The sequence below is a fragment of the Habropoda laboriosa genome, unplaced genomic scaffold (genome assembly GCF_001263275.1).
Source record: "Habropoda laboriosa isolate 0110345459 unplaced genomic scaffold, ASM126327v1 scaffold210, whole genome shotgun sequence".
In the NCBI taxonomy this organism is placed as follows: Eukaryota; Metazoa; Arthropoda; class Insecta; order Hymenoptera; family Apidae; genus Habropoda; species Habropoda laboriosa.
Genome location: NW_017100373.1, coordinates 702,235 through 726,376, shown reverse-complemented (window position 1 = coordinate 726,376; position 24,142 = coordinate 702,235). Strand labels below are relative to the sequence as shown.

The window sequence follows — 24,142 nt, the reverse complement described above, 5'->3', positions numbered from 1 at the left end:
TATAATTTTTACTCATAATATATACAAATAATGCTTTTAAATTAGTAAATAATCAAAAAAGTAAAATGCAATAACTTGTAAACATAATTTTTAAACATATTTACAAAACATTAGTTTCCATTTAAAGAAATACTTGCAGTTCTCATACAATAATTATGTTAAAAATTATACAATTAAAGATAGGGGACTGTGATAATACAAATAAAAAGAAAAATTATTACTATCCAGTAGCCACATATTTGATTTTTGTAACTAATTGTTTGTATGTTACGTGTTGTGTTAATTAATGTTTCATCTATTGTATCCCCATGGTTGGATATACCATCTATTATTTCTGTACAAACATAGAAAAATTTAAAAGTGAATTTTATATCTTTTAACTTATAAAAACTAAATGAAATTAATTATAATTTACCATTCTGATGATTTAATTCATTACTGATAGTTTTACCAATTTCTTTTTGCCTTGCAATAGCTTTACTTAACTCTTCCAAACCTTTATCTTGTTCTATGAAAAAAAGGAAATCATATACTATAGCATGTAAAGGTAACAATAAATACCAAGATTTATACCTTGTAGAACTCTTTCTTTTTTAGTTATAAGATCAGCAACAGATATTTGTGTATCTAAAGGTTTATCATCATCATCATCAGTTGTCAAAGAGTTTGTACCTCCATCTGCAAAGGCTGATGTTTCTGATGTTAATAATTTTGAACGAGAAGATGCAAAATTATTTGTAAATGCTTGTAACTCTTGCAATTTTACATCTCTACTTTGCAATATCTCTATTTGAGTAAATTTGATAACTAAATAAAATAAAATGATGAAAGGATACATAGTTTTAGATCTTAATGCACTATCCACTTTATTCTTAAGTTCTTGAACTTCATGATTGTACTGTCTTAGACGAATTCGTATATTTGCAGATAAAGTGAGATATATTTGTGAAGACTTTGGATGCTTATTGCGAGCTATAAGTTGTTCCATGATTTCCATGGAAAGTTTCTCACAGGCATCGTATTCCCTGAACCTGTAAAATTGAAAAATACATTTTGAAAAAGCTCATGTTTTTAAATTAAATAAAAAACCATTCAGTATTCTTACCAAGGATCACTGTCTTCAATACATACGAGTGCCATCTTTGTGGAATTATATATAAATCTGACTTATAAAAAATAGAACTACATTAAGACATTATTGTTTGAATGCTGATACATTATTCCTGCGAATTTCTTGCATACCAATTGTCAAAGTTATTACTATTATTAATGAATGAATATTACATTTTTTTAAATCCTGTAATCTTTTGTAATTACCGATGATGTCAAAAGAATAGAAGTGTTTTTCCCTAATATCTGTTCTTCATATGTATAAATGTACAAATTCACTTTAGATTTTAACAGAAAGAATTTTGCTAAACTCGACTTTAATAAACAGTTTATTAATGATCTAAGTGAAATTTCACGAAAGAATACGGTATATACACAAAAGATAAAGATGGTACACTTGGTGAAACGATTTATTACTAAGAATGTAACAACATAGCAATGGATAGGCGCATGCGTTCACAACGATAATTAAAGAGAAGCATGGAGGGGATGTAACGTAAAGGAGAAGGGAAAAAGAGATCGTCTGTAAGAGTGAAAGAAAGAGAATCAAAGGGAAGATTTACAGGTGGAATAAAGAAGAATATATAGTGTAGTGGCAAAACCAGCTATATTTTTATTATCAACTGGCATATTTTACGAAGCTGTTTGACCGAATGTGTTTATCATCAGTTGGAGAACAAGAAGAAATGGTAGAAAATGTCGGGTAAAGGTGAAACTCGGTGACTTAAACTGGCAAAATATATAGTGAAGGGAAGAAAATTCGGTGGATTATTCACGTTGCCTTTTGGAAGGTCACGACCATCAGTAACCGCTGCATCGGTAGCTGATTAATCGAAAGTGGGGAAACACCAAGAAGCTTGATCGTACAGGTCAACACGTATGTACAATACCAAGAAAAAGGAGAACACGTACGACGAGATAACTGGAAGAGATTGCATGTACGCTACAATCGTTCCAAAGGAACTACGAATGGAACACGGGTGCGTCCACGAGACGAAATTTAGCGCACGAATGGAGTACTGTTGTTATTGTTGTGCATATTGATTTTTAACGTGCGAGCCATAATTTTGACGTTTATTCTGTGTTACGAAAACGACGTCCCCTATTACTTTTTCCTTTTGTGACTGTGATTAAAATGAACTCTTTTGACGTCTATAATTATCTTTTTCTCCCTTTAATTGCACTAAACTATTATTATTATTTGCAACGCTAATTTTTCTCAGATTAAAATATAAGTAGTACGGTGGAAATGGAACCATCTACAATTGTAAACTCTCTGGTTGACAATATGACATCTACAACTGTCATTACAACTTCCAATGAGGAAGTAGCTCCAATATTCTTGCAAAGACGAGCTGCTCAAGGTATTGCTGGTGCATTTGTTTGGGTTGCATTATTCTTAACATGTCAACAGGTATTTTGTAACAAGTTTTTGTTATATTTATGTCAATCAATAGAATAGGAAGTACTATTTTGATTTCTTTCTTCTTTGTAGATATATCAACACTTAAGGTGGTACACTAATCCAGCGGAACAAAGGTGGATAGTGAGAATTTTATTTATAGTCCCAATCTATGCAACTTATTCTTGGGTGTCTTTACTATTTTTCAACAGTGAAAGTTATTATGTTTATTTCTTTACTGTACGAGACTGTTATGAAGCATTTGTTATATATAACTTCTTGTCTCTATGCTACGAGTACCTGGGTGGTGAAGGAAATATTATGTCTGAAATACGTGGCAAACCTATTCGTTCTAATTGCCTATATGGAACATGCTGTCTAGTTGGAAAAACATATACAATTGGTTTTCTTAGATTTTGCAAGCAAGCTACTTTGCAGTTTTGCTTAGTAAAACCTGTAATGGCATTTGTCATTATATTCTTACAAGCATTTGGACATTATAGAGATGGAGATTGGTCCCCAGATGGAGGCTATATTTATATAACTATAATTTATAATATCAGCGTATCTCTTGCCCTCTATGGACTTTTCCTCTTCTATTTTGCTACAAGAGATCTGTTAACACCATTTGAACCTGTTTTAAAATTTTGTACTGTTAAAAGTGTTATTTTTCTCTCATTTTGGCAAGGTAATATATAAGATTACTTTAGATACTGTATATGTGTGAAAAATATAAATAAATCTAAAACTTATTCTTTAGGAGTGTTACTGGCAATTCTTGAAAAGGCAAATGTAATTTCTCCTATAAGTTTAGATCAATCAACCAGTGCAGGCACAGTTTCTGCTGGTTATCAGAATTTTTTGATTTGTATTGAAATGTTATTTGCTGCTATAGCTTTACGCTATGCATTTCCTTACCAAGTGTATTCAGCTGGTTGTGTTACGGATTCAAGGGGAAGAAGTGTAACAATGCAAAGCATTAGCAGCAGTTTAAAGGTATAATGTAACAATTTTTAAATAATTTAATAAACTAAACAATGAAAAAGTAACAATTTCCATTTTGTTTATGTTTAGGAAACTATGAATCCAAAAGATATAATGACTGATGCCATCCACAATTTTCATCCACAGTATCAACAATATACGCAATACAGTTCTGGTATGTACAAATTATTTTTGTCAAAACGTTTTCTTGATAAATATTGTATTATCTATTCTTGTTATTACCTTCTTCATTTGATTGATACATTATCACATAGCATGATGTAGTGAATGATGAACTAAAATCATCCATATTTCATTGTTTGTTTGTATCTATTATTTAAATCATATATTTCTTAAGTATGCAAATAAATAAAGTGTAAAAAACATATATTTAAGGTCAAGAGTTACTGGAAACTTTTTATTCCAATTTAAATCTAATAAAAGAATATCAGTCCAATTATTATGTTGCTTTAACTGTGGATTTTGGCGATTTGACTATGAATATTTATTATTTTACTGTATTTTAATCTTTGAATATACTTTACTGCCAATTATTGGAAGTACAAAACAGTATAAATTCATTTATATTTATCTTTTGCAATAAAAGTGTAGTGAAATAGCTTAGAAAAATAAAAAAGTAATTTCTATCATAAGTTCAAGTACTATGTGCCCATTAGGATTAAATACTTTGAAGGCACTTTCTTTTTACTATTTTCCAGACGTTAATACCAACTTGCCATATGAAAAACTCTGAGAATCCGGGGCATCAGTTTATTAATTTCAAGAAATTGGAGATAAGGCACTTATACAATTTTAAATGGAGATTGAAAAATTCATAATATTGTAGTTTATTAAAGCAAATACTACAAATTTACTTGATGTTTTAAATTCAAATCAAGTTCATGGGTGGGCATAATGTTCTCTGCTCAAATAATGATTTAAGGTTTATATTAAAACCAACATATATACATGTATACATATACATAAGCATAATTAATTTTTCATTAATTTTGCAATTAACAAAATCTACTGTACAATATAGAAATTAAGCACTTTACACAAGAGCACTTAGAGTACAGTGTAATTTTATAAAAGGTTTTGCTTTCTAATAAATGCAAAAGACAAATAATAATTGACTACTATTCTGTGGCAGTATTGTAATTATGTATTATTTTATCAATAGATCAGAAATTATTGAAAAAAATATAGTATTATTTTTTAATGCTTTTGTATCTCAAAATCTAGCATGTAAATACTGAAAATGTATATTTAATATAGCATGCTAAGATAGCTATATATACTTTCATTTACTTTTCTTCACATATATACGTTTAATAATTATCATAAAACTAGTAAATTCAAATCAGTATTTTTATAACACGCATGAATTCTTAAATAAACATATAATTTCTGTAGTAATGTTGAAAAAATAAAAAAGAAAATGCTGTAAATTACGCTGTGCATAAAAATTTATCAGATCACGTATAAAACTGTATATAGCCTATAATCGATGCAGCCAATAATGCTTTGAATGAAAAACAAAAATATAAGCATGATTTTTCGCTGTTCACGGGCTGATCGATGTATTCATTAGTGATGGCATTGCCAGCGATAATACGTGATGTAATGTAACAATCAGGAGCTCCCAAAGGACAACGTGGTATGCGGATATCCAGTTTTGATCCAGATGATCCACAGAATATGCCAATACCACCGCCACAAAGACGGCACACTTCTCATCAACGTGTTGCTACAATTTCTCAAAATTATAATGAGAAAACAATGCTGCTGAGCAGTGATGATGAGTTCCAATAAATATAAACAATGGATTGTGTACAAAAAAAAAAAGAAAAAAACGAAAAAGAACATTAACGTTGGACTTCCGTGAATCTAATTTAAAAAAAAGAACACTATGTATACCGTTGAATTGATTACACGTCATTAGGTAGGAACTTGACTCGCTCACAGAACAAAAATGACAGATAGGCAAACAAATTGAGCGATGTAAAATCATGCATCGTGCTATAATAGTTCCATGTTACATTCATGTTAATACGTGTATTATGTTACATCATGTTAACATAGCATAGAAGATATTTATTTTAATATGCTAAACATGTTTAAGGCAGTGTTACCTATAGAGGTGGCTCTATTACAATAATATAACTATCTTTATTTTAAAAGACAAATTACGTTTTTCAGAAAAAGGCATTGTACAGTACTTAATGTTTAAATACTCAAAAATATGTTGCTGCATTATTTACTGTAGTTAAACAATATTTTTACACTTTGAACAGACACTATGTATATGTTTATACACAAATATTTCTAATTCATACGAAATTAATGTACTTTTGCCAGTGAAAAATACTTATTTTATAAAGTACACTAAGAAAGATACTTCTAATTATTGCACGCGTCCAGGAAATATATATAACTGAGCCACAAAAATCTTTGCGTCCTAGATTAAAAAATATAATGAGTGTATATATCGTTAAAATAGAATGTAATTAATAATTCAAAAATTAAAGAAGTTTTCTCCACTGTATTCATTTTATTTGCACATAATTATTTGATATTTATTGTTAATGTTTTGTGTTATTGATTTTCTATATTTAATATTACGTGGTCTGTATCTTTTTAAGTATTTTAAGGAATAAAAACAAATCTTAATTTCAATCTTATGTAAACTTTATTTTCAATGCAATAGAGTAGAATGTGTATACATAAATTATGATTATAGAGAAAATATATTGTTCTGCTCCATAAAATAACAACAAAATTCATTTGTTAAAAGTAAATCACTGTTTTGTATAATTAACAATTAGCATTTTTTATATTAGTTTCCATTTTTACTAATAATTCATTTAGCAAAAAACAAAATGAAAGTAATCAGAGTGATTAGAATATGGATGAATTTAACAAAAAGATTAAATCTACTTGCTCTACAAAAGTATCATAATTGCACAGATTACAGCTATGAGTGAAAAAATAACTTAACACTTTATTAACAACCTTATTTTGGCAGAAAATCTGTATGTGCTCGCGCGCGCGTGTTGTGTGTATATATATAAAATACAAATGATTCAATACGTACAACATTAAATTGTAATTTATTTACCAACCAACCCAGTATGTATCTTTGTTTGTTACAACTTTTTTCCACCCATGCCAAGGTGATTCTAAATCTTGTTCCAATAGGGAACTGTTATATGACTCTGTTTCTAAAATCATTTTATTTAATCGTTCATCCTTTATCGTGTATACCTTTGAATCTGATGCTTTGCATGTAATAGATAAGGAATTTTTGTCTTCGTTCTCAATGTCTTGATATTGTAACTCATCATCCATATATACAACAATATCATTTTCTTCATTTGTGTATTTATTATATTTTTCAGCAACATTTTGTTTTATTACTTCATTTCCTTTGTTATGATTGTTGATGTCTTCATCGTTATTACTAAAATTAATTGGTTTAAATCCTATTGACCTTAGGCGAGCAATTTTTACATCATTATCCAGAATGTTAACAGGAACAAATGCAGACATTCTTTCTGGTGATAATTTATTTTGTTGTTTTGTATTCAAAATACTACTATTTATTGATACAGTTGCATCTTTAGTATGCTGTATATTATATGCAGTTTCTGTACAAGATATATATTTTCCATTAGATCGAGACGTTGAGTGCTTTTTATTTTCGTCATTCGGCTTCATAGTTTCACATGCTTCGGATTTCATGTCTTTAAAATCACCATATTCTATTTTAATGAAAGTGTAATGTTCGTTACTGACAATTTCATTTGATTTTGAATTTTTTTTTAATGGTTCTTTAATGAGAGAACACTGAGTAACGGCATCTGTTTTACAGGGGTTTGAAATTTCTTTTCCACAGCTCTTCTGCAATTTTTCCTCAATTTTGCTATATTTTGGATCTGTGTAAACTGTTTGTATCAGTTTCCTCTTTCGATTTTTAATATTCATTGCATCTTTATTGTCGACAATATTAATACTACTCTCTATAAATTTTGATTTCTTTTTATTGTCATTTTCACTATTGATATTATTATAGTTACTATTATTGTTTTCTGCTTTGTCATTATTATTGTTAACAAATTTTCTTGCTATATGATGCTTATCTATCATTTTAGAAACAGTGAGATTTCTGTTAATTTTATTCTGTTTTATATTTAATGTTTCTGATCTTTTAACATTTGCAGTTTCTTTACTTTTAACACGTTTACAGCTAGTAATTTTTGCAAGTTTATTTCTATTCTTAAAACCAGATCTTTCTGAGTTAATTTTGCACTTGTTTAACATGCACATTGCACTATCAAAACGTTCGTACGATTGTTTTGCGTACGTATTATTAATACATCGCAATCTTCTATATCGCGGTCCACGTATTTTTGGACCAATTTTCGCATCTATTAATAAATTTGTAATTTCTCTTCTTTGCTTTTTATTTATATGTTTCTTTATTGAGGAATTAATTGTTCTCATAGCTCGTAAATGCATCCTTGTTTCACTTTTATTTACAACATTCTTTTTAATACTCTTTGTTTGTACATGATTCTGTTTTACTGTTTTATTTTCTAGGTCTTTGCAAATATCTATCTTCTGTGTATTCTTTTGAGAATCATTACATTTGTTGAGAGACAATAAATGTTGTCCTACAATACCTGAAGGCTGTGCAGACCCTTTCTTCAATTTTTCATTGTGTATTTTATTATATCTTATCATTTCTGATTTATTCATTATTTTCCTGGATAATTTTCTACGTCTCCTGAATTTATAACATCTTGATCCAATTAAATCATCTGAAATAGCTTCGAAATTTGTTTTTGCTTTTATGTCGTCTTTGCTATTGTTTTGTATAATTATTTTATCTTTGACTTCTGACTGGGTTATTATTGAATCCTCTGTATTTAATGCTATAGATTGTTCTGACGTTAGTCCTATCATATTACCCATTAATAATTTTGATAAAGGATGATCCTTGTTGTTAATCAAATGTAGGATTTTATCTGGTGTCAATGAATCTAAGGAATCAAGCGATTTCAATTCCTTTATTTCTTTGGATACCGCTGTGTGAATCGATGTTTCATTTTTATACATACAATTTGTCAAATTTAAAGTGTTAGTTGATGTATCAAATGAATCATTTGTTACTTCTCTATGTGTAATATTACATTCATGTTTGTAACAAGAATTTGAACTTGTACCATTTGTACTACTGTTTACTTCTGCATTGGTATCTTTAGCAAATTTTAATTTTACTGATTCTGGTTTTAGCATATTAAATGAAATATAATTAATACGTTTAGGAAATTCACTCGATGTGATTATTTGAGCTTTTCCTTCTAGATTCTTAGTTTTATCTTTATTGGGCAAATTCCAATTTTCCACATGTTGATTAATTTTAAGAACATTAAGTGATTTAGCTGTCCTACTAAATGGTGATGAAGTACTTTTTTTATTGTCATGTTGCGTATTATGCGACGAATTATATAACCCCGTACGTATGGAAATATTTGTATTATGAGTTTTAGATCCTTGGTTTCCAATATGAGTTAATGATTTATTTTCTGACATAACAGATATGTTAGGTGTGTTTAATGTACATTCTGTATTTATATTTACTTTTTTAAACACATGACGTGTCACTATTGCACTTTCAGGTGTACCTTTTTCTCTTTCATCTACTTTTTTATTTTCAAAATTTGGAAATGGTGAGAATCCATTTGATTTTTCATGTTTTCTTTTTTGACCTATAGGTTCAGAACTATGAGAGTACTTTCTAAATTCATATAAATTTTGAACAGAATTCTTTAAACAATTTCGAGAAGGTGTAGATGCAGAATGTAAATTAGAAATAGGAGTACTTATACTTAAAGGAGACTGTTTAATATTCCATGATGGTGGATCTTGATCACTTAAACGTAATAGGGCAAATTTATAATTTTTTACAGAATCTGAATTAATACCTATCCAAAAATTTGTTACAATGTACAAACCATCATATCTATAACCTGTTTTAGGTGCAAATTGATTCAGTAAATTATAACTTCTTATTAATCTTACTGGTATTTGATTTTCATAATTATTAATAAGTGGATCTTTGTCTAATTTTCCATCAAGATATTTTTGTCCTGTGAGAGTAAGAAAATCACCAAGATCTACATCTTCGTTTAGGTTAACACTTGAGGTACAGATTGAAGTAACTCCAAATGGTCCATTTTGAATATTTTTGTCAAATGGATCATGAACACGATCCCTAGAACAATCCATACGAATACCCCACCATGAACCAGATGGAAATCCAGAAATGGGCCCATATATATAATTTATAACCTAGTATAAAATATTATAAGACTATTTTGTATAAAATAAATACATTGTAAATACAATGTAATTTATATCTTACATTTTTATTACACCAAGAAGAATTTAACTGTGTTTCCTCTTTGGTTGATGTTACTTGACAAATGTAATTGAGTTTAATAAACAACTGTTCAAAATTCTCCTTGCTTTTAATTTCTACCTAAAAATTCTTTGAAAATTAATAACATTATTCATATATCAGTTTTTTCACGTAATACTTACTTGACTTTTCCTATATGATTCATGTAACATTCTTTCATTTTCTTCAGTGGTGTTTGCATAGTAAGTCATTAAGCCATCGTTCTTCGCCATTTTATAACAGAATTTTATTTGCATAATAAACGATGAATAAAAACATCTATATTGTATGTATAAATAATCAATCACAATATATCTTTTCACTTATGTGTATACACGTAAAATCTTGAAGGTATGTCAAACTGCTCCATTTGCAATATTTCTATATTTTTCGTTCAATAACTAATTAATTAACAACTTTAATTATTAACTTTTAAAATTCATATTAATGTACGTATTCTAATTTGTTTCCTAACCAACATTTTTGCTTTCTGTCGTAAATTAGGCATAAAGCAAATTCTTTTAAAAACAAATATGGCGTACTTTTATTTTTTCCGTGCGTCTAGTTTCATACATCGATCATCTATTGCGTCGTACGTCTGAAGTAAATATTTTTCCTTACAAATTAATTTTTATCACTTTGTTCTTTGTAGTAATTAGCAGTAAGTAAATATATAAAATATTCGTATTACAAACAATATGATCACGATACAAATATTAGAACTAAGTAACTTCGAAATGCGATTTGTTCACATGTACGGTTAACTCAAATAAATCGTTCCACTTCAGGGGAATATCAAGAGGGGAAGAGTTCTCCTTCCATTCATTAGTGTAGGTCGCAATTATGTACATAGAATTTTGGTAACATTGTTGATCATTGCTTCTAGTCTACATTAAATTACAAATATTTACGAAATATAATATTGTATATGTATTATTAAATAACATTATATTTTATGTATTTATGTACAAATAATTAAATATTGTTTTAAGTTTAGCCTGTGTAATTTAGTTGGTGAACGGCAATGGTGAAATTTCACAAACAAAATGTTTATATTTAAAATTTAACATTTTTTAATTTTTCATACCTTCTGCATTTTTGGTAAAAATAAATTAATAAATAACAGAATATATATACATATATTTTGATGTTTATAAAAAATCTTTATTCTCCTTTTTTAAAGTATATTAACATTAAAAAGTTATTTCTGTACAAATTACAAGGAATTTGTTTGAATATTTAAAATTAATTTTCCCATTATCACTGGAAAGAATGCTCTTCTTCTGGACTCAATGAACACTCAACGTTCTGCTGGGTAACAAACACGTTCTGTGCCTTTGTTATATTTCCCTATTATAAAATTATTTATATAATTAATAACTGAAATAATTGTATTATTTCACGATTTATATCTACACTTCAATATACATACCTGTGTTACTGTAGTGGTCCCGTGGTTACTACTAGCCATACAAACAACCACCAATTTTGGTGCATTACTTTGTATGTGCGTTTTTTGTTGAGTAACATTGGTTTGAGCTATTTTAACTTGTTGCTGTTGTGATTGTTGCTGTTGTTGAGGTTGTTGTTGTTGTATCGCATTAGTATTAATATTTGTAGCAGTTGGTGTTTGAGATCGAGATTGTAAAATAACGAATTTCTGTCCTCCACTCGTGGTAGTTCCACCAGCAGTTCTACTTGTACCAAGCATAATTGTACGCCCAGTTTGTTGCCCAGGACTAGAGCTCGTCACTTGATTGAAAAAGAAAAAAAAAAAAAAAAAATAAGCAAAAAAAACATGACTGAAGTAATCATATAATTTCACATCAGTAAAAATAATATTACCAGCTTGTACAATAGTTTTTCCAGCGCATGTGGGACCCTGTTGGCTCGTTGTTAAAGCTGTTGTTGTAGATGCAGTTGTTGCTAAAGTAGCTGGCTGTGTCCGAGCCTTTGCAACAGCTGCACATAATGCAGGACCTATATAACCATAATCTTGTTTGTAATCTTCCACATAATCTGGTGGAGATCGTATCGTCTTTAAAACAGGCGCCACCGATTTCTGTAAATTACATTATAGTTTCCTATTAGTTTTTATACAGTAATGTAAAAAGAATTTATGATAATAAAATGCGATTTTTACCACAAGTAGAGTCTTTATGTGTCCTGCTCCATTTTTATCCACGCTCGACAAACCTGGTCCTTCGATACACGATTCGATACGTTCGGAAATCGATTTAATTTTAGGAATAACTAACGCTTTAATTACTTCTGGACCTAATTCACATAGCCCTTCAATTGCACCATATAGTGACGCCAATGGAGTCTAGAATGTTCGTTATTATTATTTTCGTGCTGTTGATTTTTAACTTTCTGTAGTTCCACAATTATACCTGACTATTTTTAGCCAAGGCTTGACTAAACATTCTAGTTACTCTGGTTTGTACATTATTTGTGGAAGTGTTAAAATTTTTGCAAATTTGAGCCATAAGACGCGATGCAAAATCACGAAGAGCCCAGTGGTTGTCTACTTCTGGTCTCATACATAGTTGGCGCGAAACTATACACGTTGCGATAGATGGTATCAATTCATGCAACTATAAAAATTTAAATACAATATTATTACATGTCGGTTAATACAAACATGTTTATATATTAGTACATACATATTTTTCCAAGTAAAGGCTGGGATTGTCCAAAAGAGCCTTCACCATACGCATCAGATAAATGAGAAGTGCAAGGTGATTTTGTACTACATTAACACGAACACCTTCTGCAATAAAGGTACACATACGTGCTAACATCTCATGTAAACCAGGATCAGCTGAAAGAGATTGCAATGCTTCTGCTCTGCGTGCTTCATCTGATCCAACACAGGCTTCTGTAATTTCTTTGTAGTATAACTGTTGTTCAACGCTCAACTCATGAGTTGCCAATTGTTTGACATGAACAGTTTCTACATTACGTAATTTCTGACTCTTGCCACCACCACCTGGTTTCCCAACACCAATATTCTGACTCTTGTTTGTAAGTTTACTCGTTGGATCAACACTTTCTAACTTCTGAACATCTGTTGTATTATTTTAATTAATAAACATTTGTAAAAAGGAGAACAAATCTCTGCATTATGGATTAAATTATTACCTTTAGAGACCGGAGGTGGATTTTCCGGTATTGTTGGTTGAACACCATCTATACAGAGCCAATGAGCACGTATTGTAATTTCTAAAGGTAATTTAGGCCATGTTTGTCCACTAGACACTGATATAACTTCATTAAGATCAATTTCTTTTTCCTCTACAAAATGTAATTCACGCCCCCCACCAGAAGCAAAACGAAATGGTACATGATCTTTGGCAAAAAAACCATATGTAGGCTCGATATTTTTTATTTTTAAAGCATGATCAATATCATGTGTTGTCATACGTTGACGTTTGCCATGTCTCATAAATTTAGCAGCATCCTAAACATAAAAAAATCTGTTATATCAAGTAGAAGTTTAGATATAAGAAATTGTTTATAATTTATATCCTGGTACAGACCTGTATAATTTCTTTGAGCCTATAGCTTACATCTTCTGCAAGATCTTTAGCAGCTTCATCTGGAAAATTTCCAACACCTATACTTTCTGCAATCACTTTTATTGATTCTTGGGACAATGTGGTCCCATAAATGGACTCGCTTTCATTCATTTTCAGAGTGTCTTGATCATCATATTCCATATGAGATGCATTAAAGGTTTCTGCTAAAAAATTTATGTTTAGACTTTGTTTGATAACAGATCTATTGATTTTTAGTGATGGATCTTGAATAAATGGATGTAGATCATATTTATGTCATTGTATTTTTGGTAGAACTTCTACTGTTAATGTTAATGACAATATAAACACTGATTATTAGAAATTAATTTTATACACACAATACGTTCTTGAACACGGTAAAAACTTCCAAATATAATAAACTTTTCTTTATTTTTTAAACTTAAAGTTTCTTATGTTATTTAATGAAAAATACAATATTATTGATAAAAATGAATAATATTCCTCAAAATATTAACCCAAAATAACACAACCTTAATGATAACCATTTCTCAACTGTTCCATGTTTAATAGGGAGTCGTTTTATTTGAATGTAACATATTCTATTAGCTGGACTATAAGACCACAGACGACGTACAGGATAGACCTTACACCTACTGTATTTCTGTATCCAACGTTCTGAAATACCGATCGTGTAAAAAATCAGTTTTTGTTGTGCCCTCTAGGATATAAAGCGGTGAGTTTAGGAATTACATACAATTCAACCATCAAAGATGGTAAAATCAACACATGTAGAAAATCCTCTTATATCAAATTTGCATATAAATATACATACATATATTGGATTGCTTGGGTAGAACTGTTCACGATCTTTTGATAGCAGTAAAATACGCGCGTGTGACGAATCTACTACTAATAAACAATTTCGTTACTTTTTTATTTGTAATTTCATAGTTACGTTTAATTCCAATTCTAACCACTACTAATGTTGTAATCTTATTCTATACTAATCGGTAACGTTGGTAGCGACACGAAAGTGGTAAGGGTCTTCTCGGCCCCAAAGCCACAAACAAAAAGTCCCATAAGATACAAGGTCTATCCTGTACGTTGTTTGTGCCTATATCTCGTCTGTGCAAAAACTAGAAAAGGTGGCGCTGGGTGATTTTCTTTATATACATATATCTAATAATTTCCAGTGGAGCTTATCTAACGGAAATGTACTCGTTTTTTCTTTTGGCGGTAGAAAATAGACATTGCCATTTTGAAATTTTCAATTCTTGTCTAAACTTATTGCTTTCCTGGTCTAACACGCACCACTATTGCTATCCTTGCCCACCTCTAGTCCTTTTCTTGTTTAACTCGTTTCTTTAGTGCTATCCTTGTCTACCCCTATTCCTTCTTGACATACTCATTTCTCTATTATGTTTTGGTTAAAGCGGCTGGCCTTGACGCTACGGATTTGAAAATTACAGGTTCGAATTCTGACGTTGAAACCTCCTTTTACCTCTTGCTCTAAAAATGTATGATTTCATTGCAACTTTGAAAATCACCGTTTATGTACATAAAACGGTTGCCAAACCACGACTTTTTTAGGTCGCTATTTCAGTTAGCGTGACACGAATAAATAATGTTTATCCATGTATAAAACAAATTTATCTAACAAGATGAGATTGCTTATAGTAATATCAGTTATATTTATTCTTTTTACAAGTATATACATTCATGTACACCTATCCCCCGATTTACACGGTACTTTATTTACACGATTTCACTTTTACACGGTTTTCAAAATAACGGCTTTTCAGAAATATAAACTGTTAAAAATAAAAGTTTATGCTGCGCACATATTTGTACAGTCATTTTTTAGTACCGTTCGTTTGTTAACACTGGCATTAAACCAAAAAATGAACGGAATTTCCCTCTTTTTTGCACACGAAAAGCATTCATATTGTAACGTAAAGTTTGCTGCCGCCGCGGATCTTTCATTGGCGACCGGCTATTTTCGCCTTCATCGATCGCTCGCTCAAAACTAAACCCTGACCCTGAATATTTTTGGTTTTTCATTTTTATTTTATCTTTATTTTACATTTAAAATAATGAATTTAATTAAATCACTGATTAAATTATGCGCATTTTGTTTTTTCCCCGATTTACACGGTTTTTCATACAAAAGGCCATGATTTCGATTTACACAGTATTCTGAGGAACCGATCATCAGTGTAAATCGGGGGACAGGTGTAATACAAAAGTTTTTAATACTTTTTATATATTACATGCCGCTGTGCATATGTGTTTGTTCTAGGGATTCGGCAAGGATCGATGAGACTCAGTGAAGTTCATAAGTACCGAAAAAAGTGAAATGCGAACTTTCTTGAGCAGTTTTATGTAATGTAACCACATTACATTTATTTTTCTACATTATTATGAATCTAAATTGAAATACAAACATGTTTCCCTGTGTTTTGAGATATTGGCCAATTTTCAGTTTATTGGATTTGAAATTTATTTCGAAGATCTATATGACTCTTGTATATGGTAATACATACTTTTTGATTTTTACATTCATACCTTACTTCGTTGTTTTTCTTTTAAATATTGTTACATATATTCAAAATTTTTATATATTTGTAGAAGACCCAGTGCATATTAAGTTATAAATAATACGTCAAAATGTTAACTTTATTAAACAGGTGATTTAGGAGATGAAGCTTTAATTGTAACAAAGGATGGAATGGTGTATGGCCTCGGAAAAAATGCTTCTGGGTGTCTTGGAATTGGTGACACTCATAGTACTCTTTATCCAAAGAAAATAGATACGCTATGTAAAAAGGATATAAAAACATTTGCACATGGCAAAGGGCCACATGTTTTGGCCCTTACAGAAAGCGGAGAGGTACTTGATATTAATCGAATTAACCATTATGCATTAAATAATAAAATCTTTTGTATAAAAGGTATATTCATGGGGATATCATAATCCTGAAGGAATTCCAACTCGGATAAACTTCTACGAAAAAAGAAAAATTGTGCAAATAGCATGTGCAAGTTATTATTCTCTTGCACTGACAGATGATGGACAGGTAAACTAAAAATGTTTAATTAAAGGCAATTTGTCTGTTTTTAATATTACTGATGAATAATACATGTATTTAAGGTATATGTATTTGGAGCAGAATGTTATAGGATTGGTAAAATTACAAGTATTCCCAAGAAAGTAGAGCTTACATTAAATGGTACGAAAGTAGTTTCCATTAGTTGTGGACATGCATTTAGTCTGGCAGTCACAGATAATGGAAAGGTTTATAGTTGGGGTGATAATAAAGTAGGTGTATTAGGAATTGAAAATTGCAATGATCAATCACATCCATGTAAAGTTAAAAACCTTACTGGAGTACTAATAGGTAGTTATAAATCTTTCTATAAAAAAGAAAACGAAAGCAGAAATGTTATTAACTACTAATTGCGTTAATTTAAATTCACAGAGAAAGTAGCATGTGGTTACATGCATGTTCTGGCGTTAAGTGACGAGGGTGTTCTTTATGTTTGGGGATCTAATTATTATGGGCAACTAGGATGTATAACATTCTTAGAAAATGTCTTTAGTCCAAAAAAAGTAAAACTATTCTACGATTGTATTATTGAATCAAAACTGATGAATAATGTTGGATGTATAATGCATATTTTCAGTTAGAAGTACCAGAAATGGGAAGAGTACTAGACATAGCGGCATCGAATTGTAATCACATAAGTGTAGCAATGGGTATAGGCAATCAAGTATACATATGGGGTCAATGTCTAGGCCAGCGTATTAAAGTTCCAACACTTACGCCACTAAGATGTCTGCATGATGCTTTTGCATGTTATGGATGTCCAAGTGTTATGCACCAGCCGCTTATTCTTCACGATGACGATGAAATAAATTTAACGAATAGTTTGAGAGAAGCTTTCGACGATCCAGTATGTATTCTTTACGAATAACACCCTTGTCGGTTTTATCAACTTTTGAGGCCATTCTTGTTGTATGTTGAAGATCACTAGTGATCTTATTATTGAAGTACAAGGGAAGCAGATTCATGTACACAAAGCACTTTTAAAAATGCGCTCTCATTACTTCAGGATGATGTTTGAAGAGCATTGGGTAGAAAATAGTCAAAGGTAAATCAATCATATATGAGAGAGAAAAATGTGCGTGTCTACGTATGTCCACGCGCACGCAATTTCATTAGTGCGAATATATATATATATGTTTTCACTGATGTAATTATTCATTATAGTGTCATAAAACACGAACAATATTCCTATGATACATATAAGACTTTTTTAAAGTATTTGTACACCAATGAAATTGATCTACTGAATAATGTTTCAGGTAAATACTTTTACTTTTTACAGTGTTGAGAAATGGATTTTATTAATAATGTTCTTTTTTCAATAGAACTTTTAGACTTAGCTAATGAATATATGGAAAATCAATTCAAAAGGCATTGTTTTCAATTAATGAAAGAGAGGATTACAGTTACAGATGTAGCGTTTTTATACGACATATCTATTAAATACGATTCTAAGGTAAATAATACTTTTGCTATTATTTATATCAAAGATTGTTAAAATGTTTGATATATTATATATTGTAGGACTTAGAAGAACACTGTTTGATATTCGCACTGAATCACATGACTGAGGTAATACAGTCGCCGAATTTTGCTAAACTAGATGGAAGTACAGCAAAAATGTTTATAATTCAAGCTGCTCGAGCGGGTGCTTTTAAGACCTGACATAAATAAATTATGTTTTTAAATTACAAAATAAAACAGATTTTAATTTCAAATATCTATATTTCCTAGAGAAGTTATATGGATCGTTTCAATAGTATACCAATTCTATGAAAATCCAATTGTAACATTGAGAGAATATTTTTATGACAGAATAGTTTGCAATTTCAAAACAGTTAAAATATACTTGAATAGCAGTAAAAAATGTTGTATTTGTTGTTAATTTATTATGGTGATTTTTTAGCGATGGAAAAAAATTAAAAACTGTTTAATGCGTCCGATTTATATGATATTAAAATAATCATGATAAGTCACTATATGTTTATTAAAAAGTTACAGCCGAATCGTAGAAATTGATAGTCCATCATTAAAATAAGGAGTATTATTCATACTTATTAATTGTGTCCTTCCTTTCATAGAGCATTTATTGATTTGTATGCATGGTTTTTGCATAAATGTATATTACATTAATATATATACGTGTGAAATATTTCCTACAATAATTGCGTAACATTGATTTTCCCGAACGTTTTATCATGTCAAGAATTTTTATTTCTGTATATAACATTTTGAATAATAAAGTTTTTTGAGTGTTTTCTATTTTTGCCTATGAATTCTTTATAATTTTGCTGCTCAATAAATCAAGTTTGATGGGAATATCATTAAAATTCAGTTTTCATGCGTCAGGGAACTCGATTGATTGAAAATACAAGCTATAAGATTTTTATCGACATCAGTGGTGACAGACCGCCTGGTACGAGGTGCATCTTTAAGATCAAAATATCCTTCCTTAAATTTTCGAAATCTCTTCCGGCATGTGGAATCATCCACGGCATTGACTCCATATACTGTACAAATTTTTTTACACGATTCAGACGCATTTTTGCCTTTTCGGAAGTAAAAGAGCATTATGTGCCGAAAATGTTCTTTATTCTCAGACATATTTAAAACTCTACAAAAAGCATGAGGACTCACCGATTACAAAACTTTTTTGCTAAAATTAACAGTACAATCTAACCTCTCTAATGACACATGACACTTGCCTGCATGAAGTAGGAAACAGGTTAAAAAAGCGATGTTACGTTGTCAAGTAAAGAAAACGGGACGAATATATGTTACAACCTAATATTTATACGTGCATAACAGAATCCAATTCTCTAAACTAAGTTTATTTGCAATAAGCTAATAATAACTTTCATTGTATAATAATTTCATTTTATTTTATGATTAAGTGTCAGCGTTACGTGACAGATATATCTTTGATAAGTTTTTGATGTCAGTTTGATGACGACTTGTTTTATTAATTTATTTAGTAAAAATGGTACAAATTATTGACATATAAATATGAGAGTGCATATACTGATGAAAAAAAATCTTTGCACTTTATTCGTAATCTTATATTTTAAAATCATTTTAACTGCAGTATTTAAAGAATGATACACAGCACTTAATTTATGACAAAAGGTGATAAAATTGTGTGGGCATACATATTGAACGACTATATAGACGAAGTTGAAATTAGAATCACATTATTATTAAAATTAGTTTATTCGTTTATTACAAACTTCGAAAAAACATAAAGATGTTTCATTGGGATTTGAAGAATTGGCCAATTTTTAATTTGTTAAAACCAAAGTTTATTTCGAGGGTTCATATGGTTATTGTATATGGTAATATTAATTTTTTTAATTTCTATTTTTATTCTTGTCACTTGCTTGAACCCTATTACTAAAACAATTGACACATATTAAGTTATAATAAATTATGCTTTTATTAAACAGGTGATTTAGGTAATGAAGCTTTAATTGTAACAAAGGATGGAATGGTATATGGCCTCGGAAAAAATGCTTCTGGATGTCTTGGAACTGGTGACACTCATAGTACTCTTTATCCAAAGAAAATAGATGCGCTATGTAAAAAGGATATAAAAACATTTGCACATGGCATAGGACCACATGTTTTGGCCCTTACAGAGAGAGGAGAGGTAAGGTACTTGATATTAATATTCATTAATCGAATCAACCATTATGTATTAATTAGTAAAATCTTTTGTATGAAAGGTATATTCATGGGGGAATAATGATTATCATCAATTAGGAAATGGAACTGGCAACAAAGGTTTGAATCCAATTCTTGTAGGATTAAATTTACGTGATAAAGTTGTTGTGCAAATAGCATGTGGAAATCATCATTCTCTTGCACTAACAGATGATGGAGAGGTAAAATGAAAACTTTGACTGCAAAGTATAGTTGTTTGTAGCAACTGAAATGAATAATAACTCTTATGGATTTAGGTATATGCGTGGGGTGCAAATAATTGTGGGCAAGCAGGTAGCAGCATTTGTACAAATCAGAATGGACCTTTGAATGTGCTTTTCCCATCTGCTAGTACAAAAGTCATTTCTATTAGTTGTGGTCCATCATTGAGTATGGCAGTCTCAGATAATGGGAAGATTTATGGTTGGGGTTGTAACACAGGTGGCCAATTAGGAATTGGAAACACACATGATCAAACGTATCCTTGTCAAATTGAAGCACTTGTTGGTATTATGATTGGTAGTATTATTTTTGATCCATATATATGAATAAAAACTTTCTTGAATACTAATAATGTCTATGTTATGTTGGCAGAAAAAGTTGTTTGCGGTTATGCACATACTTTGGCTTTGTCTAAGGAAGGAGTTTTGTACGTATGGGGTGAAAACAATTTCGGACAGTTGGGTCTTGGTCATAAAATGAATGCCTCTAGTCCAGTAAAGGTAGAATCTACACTAAGGCATGGCTACATTAATAAATGTAAAATAATGAACGTTATTCTAGCTGGAAGTGCCAGAAATGGGAAGAGTAGTGGATGTAGCAACTTCACATTATAATCACATAAGCGTTGCTGTGGGCAAATCCTTTCAAATATTTATGTGGGGCTTGTGCCTAGGACAAATTGTTACAGTTCCGACAGTTACTCGTCTAGCATATTTACACGATGTTTTTGCGTGTTACGCAACACCTAGAATTATGCACAAACCACTTATTCTTCATGATGAAGAAGGGATTACAAGTTTAGTGGATTCTGTTAGAGAAGCATTTAACGATGCAGTGTGTATTGTTGTCCTACAAAGGAATATGAATTTTTACTACTGTCGCAGTCTTTTCACAATCATTCTTTTTGTATTTTGTAGACAACGAGTGATACTGTTGTGGAAGTGCAAGGAAAATCTATTTACGTTCACAAGGCTATTTTAAAGATACGTTGTCAATACTTTAGAACGATGTTTGAAAAAGTCTTAGCCGAAGATAATCAGATGTAAGTAGGTGTGATGTCTTAATGTCTACATTTTTTAAAATGTTTAACTATTGATTTTAGCGTTATAAATGAGTATCATTTTTCTTACGACGCATACAAAGCATTTCTGGAATATTTATATACGGACGAGATCAATCTACATTCAGAAAATTTGCTGGGTAAATATTTAATTATACCTTTCATGGCGTTTGGTAATATATTTTGGCAGTTATGTCGGCTTTTTGTCGGATAAGAACTTTTAGAACTAGCAAGCACTTATTCCGAAAGTCTACTGAAGAAACGCTGCATGCAAATGATAAAGAATGGGATTACCGTTAATGACGTGATCTTCTTGTACGGTGTAGCTACTGAGAATAATATTGAGGTAAATGGCGTTTCAGATATTATAATTTTTATAAAGTGAATGCCATTAATTGTAATCGAATTTTAGGAATTAGAAGAATCTTGTTTTAAATTCGCATTGAATCACATGACTGCGGTAGTACGCACACCGCACTTTGTTAAGTTAAATGAAAATGCGGTAAAAACTTTTATAACTAAAGCTGCCGAAGCCGGTGCTTTTAAAACATAGTTTGTGTTATTTATTATACAAAGTAATTAGTTGGTAATAATTTTTCTAAAAATAGATTAATTAACTAGTCGATACAATGTAACACTTCAGTCATACAACTTACTGGCAACGTGAATTATTCACATTTCATTTAGAGTTTAAAGCATGACTTGTACTACAGTGCATTTATTTGTTAATACATATACGTACATAAATATATATTACATTAGTTTATACATATGTAAAATGTTACCTTTCCGTTTGATTTGACAATGAAATTCATTTTCTTGAACTTTGGTTGTCGCTCATCGTAATGTATCATCTGTGTATAGGATTTGAAATAAAACTTCTATTTACGTCGAAGCTACGTGTCAATGAATATATTTGTCAATGTATTGGTTGCGACGATTCAAAGATGCGAAGCGTATCGTATTGTAAAGCGTAGAGAACGTGAAAAAACTTTGTTAGTACAATTTGAAAGCAATAGTTTCCGTTGTTTGAAACACATTATTCTTTTCTTGGCGAAGGGGTATTGTGTGGTCAATAGAACTTATTGCACTATCGTTCGCACATTATTTTTATTACGATATTCTCAATATATACAAGCAGTAAATTTTTCTTGTTCGTATAATATATACGTAACTATTGATTAATAATAATCATAATAATAATAAGAGAACAATAATAGTGACAATAATGACGACAACTGCAATAATTACAATAGTAATAACAATAACAATAATAGTGACGAAGACGATGACGATAACAATAATAACAGGAACAACGATAAGAATAATAATATTAAAAATAATGATGATAATAATAATAATGGTAGTAATGAATAATAGTGTTTAATAAATAATCATTATGTTTTATATTTATATTTATATATTTATACGTATAGGTAATATTAGGTAGTCAGTTTGCCGTATGGTAAGTTGTTATGTGTTTGTTTTTTTTTATTCGCACTACCTTTGCGTCCGCGATGACCGCTGCATTCTTCGATCCGACATCGAGGTACAGAATCTTTACAGAAGGGAAAAATTTGTTCAATCGCGGTTAAGTATTGAGTTTATATCACGATAGACTCATATTCGCTCTGTTGGTTGAACGAAAGAATTTTATTTTCGGTATGATCGAAGCAAATCAAAGTACATATACAGACTTATCGAAGGAAACATGGACTGTGCAGGAAATGTCGGGAGAATGCATCGGACGGACACAGCGCCCCTCTTTTGGCCGATCGCTATTCAATACGACAGTGAACGAGAAAACACGAGAATGTACCTAGAAAATGTCGTACTGAATTCGATCAGCTATTTGACTAGGATAAATTACTTAGTTTCTCTGTTTTCTCTCTTGTAATTAATTAGAGCATATTTAGGCCTGCGGGCTACTTTTTCAGCGACACGCTGTGAATCCCATTGACAGAAGTAAGATTTCTTTCTTTTTTGTTTCTTCTTTCGATTCGGTTAAAGGAAGAAAGGAAAAACAGGGATACTTCCGTTAAAATCGCCTGTCCATTGTTTTATACGATACCCGTCGGTCCTCCTCTTTCCTTCTTTCATTCATACATAGTGTAACATCAACGCTGCGGTACTTTTGTTCTTTCCTTTTTAATCTCCGATTCTTCTTTCAACTACTCTCCTTTCCCAATCGCCTCTAAATAATCTCTCATATCGAGTTTTTGTTTTATTTTTTTCCTTTTTTTTAAAGCAAGATATGTACACGTACTCGGGGTGTATGATATTTACACGAGTTTTATTGTACGCTAAGAATCAATTGATTCGAATAATTTCGAATGATTAAAATTGCGGAGGACCGACGTTCGACATCTTTTCATGGTTATTATACACATTAAATTACATACATAGGGTCACAGTTAATTGCGTGAAAACTCGAACCGTGATAGCATTTATATTTTTTACTTTGAAAATTTTTCTCAAGCGTACTCGTTGTATCGCATTCTTATTTTGTTTATTTATTCATCTCGACGATTTGACGATTGAAAAAAAGAA

The 24,142-nt window shown here is 30.5% G+C and overlaps 5 protein-coding genes across 7 annotated transcripts; 2 read left to right on the top strand and 3 right to left on the bottom strand.

Moving 5' to 3' along the window:
• Window positions 1-173: 173 nt before the first annotated feature.
• LOC108574947 (syntaxin-8) lies at window positions 174-1,140 on the bottom strand. Its single transcript, XM_017937621.1, has 4 exons — window positions 1,106-1,140; window positions 574-1,031; window positions 416-508; window positions 174-334 (listed from the first exon to the last, which is right to left on the bottom strand). Exons 1-4 carry the CDS (start codon window positions 1,138-1,140, stop codon window positions 174-176), a joined length of 747 nt encoding a protein of 248 aa, XP_017793110.1.
• A 1,091-nt stretch (window positions 1,141-2,231) lies between these two features.
• On the top strand, window positions 2,232-5,531 carry LOC108574916 (transmembrane protein 184B). Of its 3 annotated transcripts, none has more exons than XM_017937583.1 (5): window positions 2,232-2,524; window positions 2,606-3,200; window positions 3,273-3,508; window positions 3,587-3,671; window positions 5,139-5,531. In XM_017937583.1, the coding sequence occupies exons 1-5, from the start codon at window positions 2,360-2,362 to the stop codon at window positions 5,309-5,311; spliced, it is 1,254 nt and encodes a 417-aa protein (XP_017793072.1). In that variant the 5' UTR covers window positions 2,232-2,359; the 3' UTR covers window positions 5,312-5,531. The 3 variants fall into 3 exon arrangements, with proteins under 3 accessions (XP_017793072.1, XP_017793071.1, XP_017793073.1); XM_017937582.1 differs by having other exon boundaries at window positions 5,136-5,531; XM_017937584.1 differs by lacking the exon at window positions 5,139-5,531 and adding an exon at window positions 4,216-4,324.
• A 1,021-nt stretch (window positions 5,532-6,552) lies between these two features.
• Window positions 6,553-10,356, bottom strand: LOC108574907 (protein PFF0380w-like). Its single transcript, XM_017937573.1, has 3 exons — window positions 10,106-10,356; window positions 9,927-10,043; window positions 6,553-9,853 (listed from the first exon to the last, which is right to left on the bottom strand). The coding sequence occupies exons 1-3, from the start codon at window positions 10,217-10,219 to the stop codon at window positions 6,614-6,616; spliced, it is 3,471 nt and encodes a 1,156-aa protein (XP_017793062.1). The 5' UTR covers window positions 10,220-10,356; the 3' UTR covers window positions 6,553-6,613.
• An 866-nt stretch (window positions 10,357-11,222) lies between these two features.
• LOC108574917 (transcription initiation factor TFIID subunit 6-like) lies at window positions 11,223-13,684 on the bottom strand. The gene is made up of 8 exons (XM_017937585.1): window positions 13,505-13,684; window positions 13,107-13,425; window positions 12,629-13,032; window positions 12,356-12,559; window positions 12,106-12,288; window positions 11,808-12,024; window positions 11,395-11,714; window positions 11,223-11,312 (listed from the first exon to the last, which is right to left on the bottom strand). The coding sequence occupies exons 1-8, from the start codon at window positions 13,682-13,684 to the stop codon at window positions 11,223-11,225; spliced, it is 1,917 nt and encodes a 638-aa protein (XP_017793074.1).
• Window positions 13,685-15,948: 2,264 nt separating this feature from the next.
• On the top strand, window positions 15,949-22,145 carry LOC108574833. Its single transcript, XM_017937480.1, is given in 19 exon segments — window positions 15,949-16,036; window positions 16,192-16,394; window positions 16,456-16,581; window positions 16,656-16,902; window positions 16,984-17,114; window positions 17,189-17,458; window positions 17,532-17,656; window positions 17,776-17,870; window positions 17,937-18,067; window positions 18,136-18,269; window positions 19,819-19,943; window positions 20,055-20,257; window positions 20,334-20,492; window positions 20,568-21,032; window positions 21,094-21,366; window positions 21,450-21,574; window positions 21,635-21,732; window positions 21,808-21,938; window positions 22,005-22,145. Coding segments are annotated over 19 exon segments (3,270 nt in total).
• The last annotated feature ends 1,997 nt before the right edge of the window (window positions 22,146-24,142 follow it).

Coding starts and splice junctions, on each gene's coding strand:
- LOC108574947 (XM_017937621.1), bottom strand. CDS start 1,140: ATGGCACTCGTATGTATTGAAGACAGTGATCCTTG. Junction 1,032..1,105: donor ATTGAAGACAGTGATCCTTG/GTAAGAATACTG, acceptor TCAATTTTACAG/GTTCAGGGAATACGATGCCT. Junction 509..573: donor AAAAGAAAGAGTTCTACAAG/GTATAAATCTTG, acceptor TTTTTTTCATAG/AACAAGATAAAGGTTTGGAA.
- LOC108574916 (XM_017937582.1), top strand. CDS start 2,360: ATGGAACCATCTACAATTGTAAACTCTCTGGTTGACAATATGACATCT. Junction 2,525..2,605: donor TATTCTTAACATGTCAACAG/GTATTTTGTAAC, acceptor TCTTCTTTGTAG/ATATATCAACACTTAAGGTG. Junction 3,672..5,135: donor ATATACGCAATACAGTTCTG/GTATGTACAAAT, acceptor TGTAACAATCAG/GAGCTCCCAAAGGACAACGT.
- LOC108574907 (XM_017937573.1), bottom strand. CDS start 10,219: ATGCAAATAAAATTCTGTTATAAAATGGCGAAGAACGATGGCTTAATG. Junction 10,044..10,105: donor AATCATATAGGAAAAGTCAA/GTAAGTATTACG, acceptor AAGAATTTTTAG/GTAGAAATTAAAAGCAAGGA. Junction 9,854..9,926: donor CTTCTTGGTGTAATAAAAAT/GTAAGATATAAA, acceptor ATTTTATACTAG/GTTATAAATTATATATATGG.
- LOC108574917 (XM_017937585.1), bottom strand. CDS start 13,684: ATGGAATATGATGATCAAGACACTCTGAAAATGAATGAAAGCGAGTCC. Junction 13,426..13,504: donor GGCTCAAAGAAATTATACAG/GTCTGTACCAGG, acceptor TTTTATGTTTAG/GATGCTGCTAAATTTATGAG. Junction 11,715..11,807: donor AAAAACTATTGTACAAGCTG/GTAATATTATTT, acceptor TTTTCAATCAAG/TGACGAGCTCTAGTCCTGGG.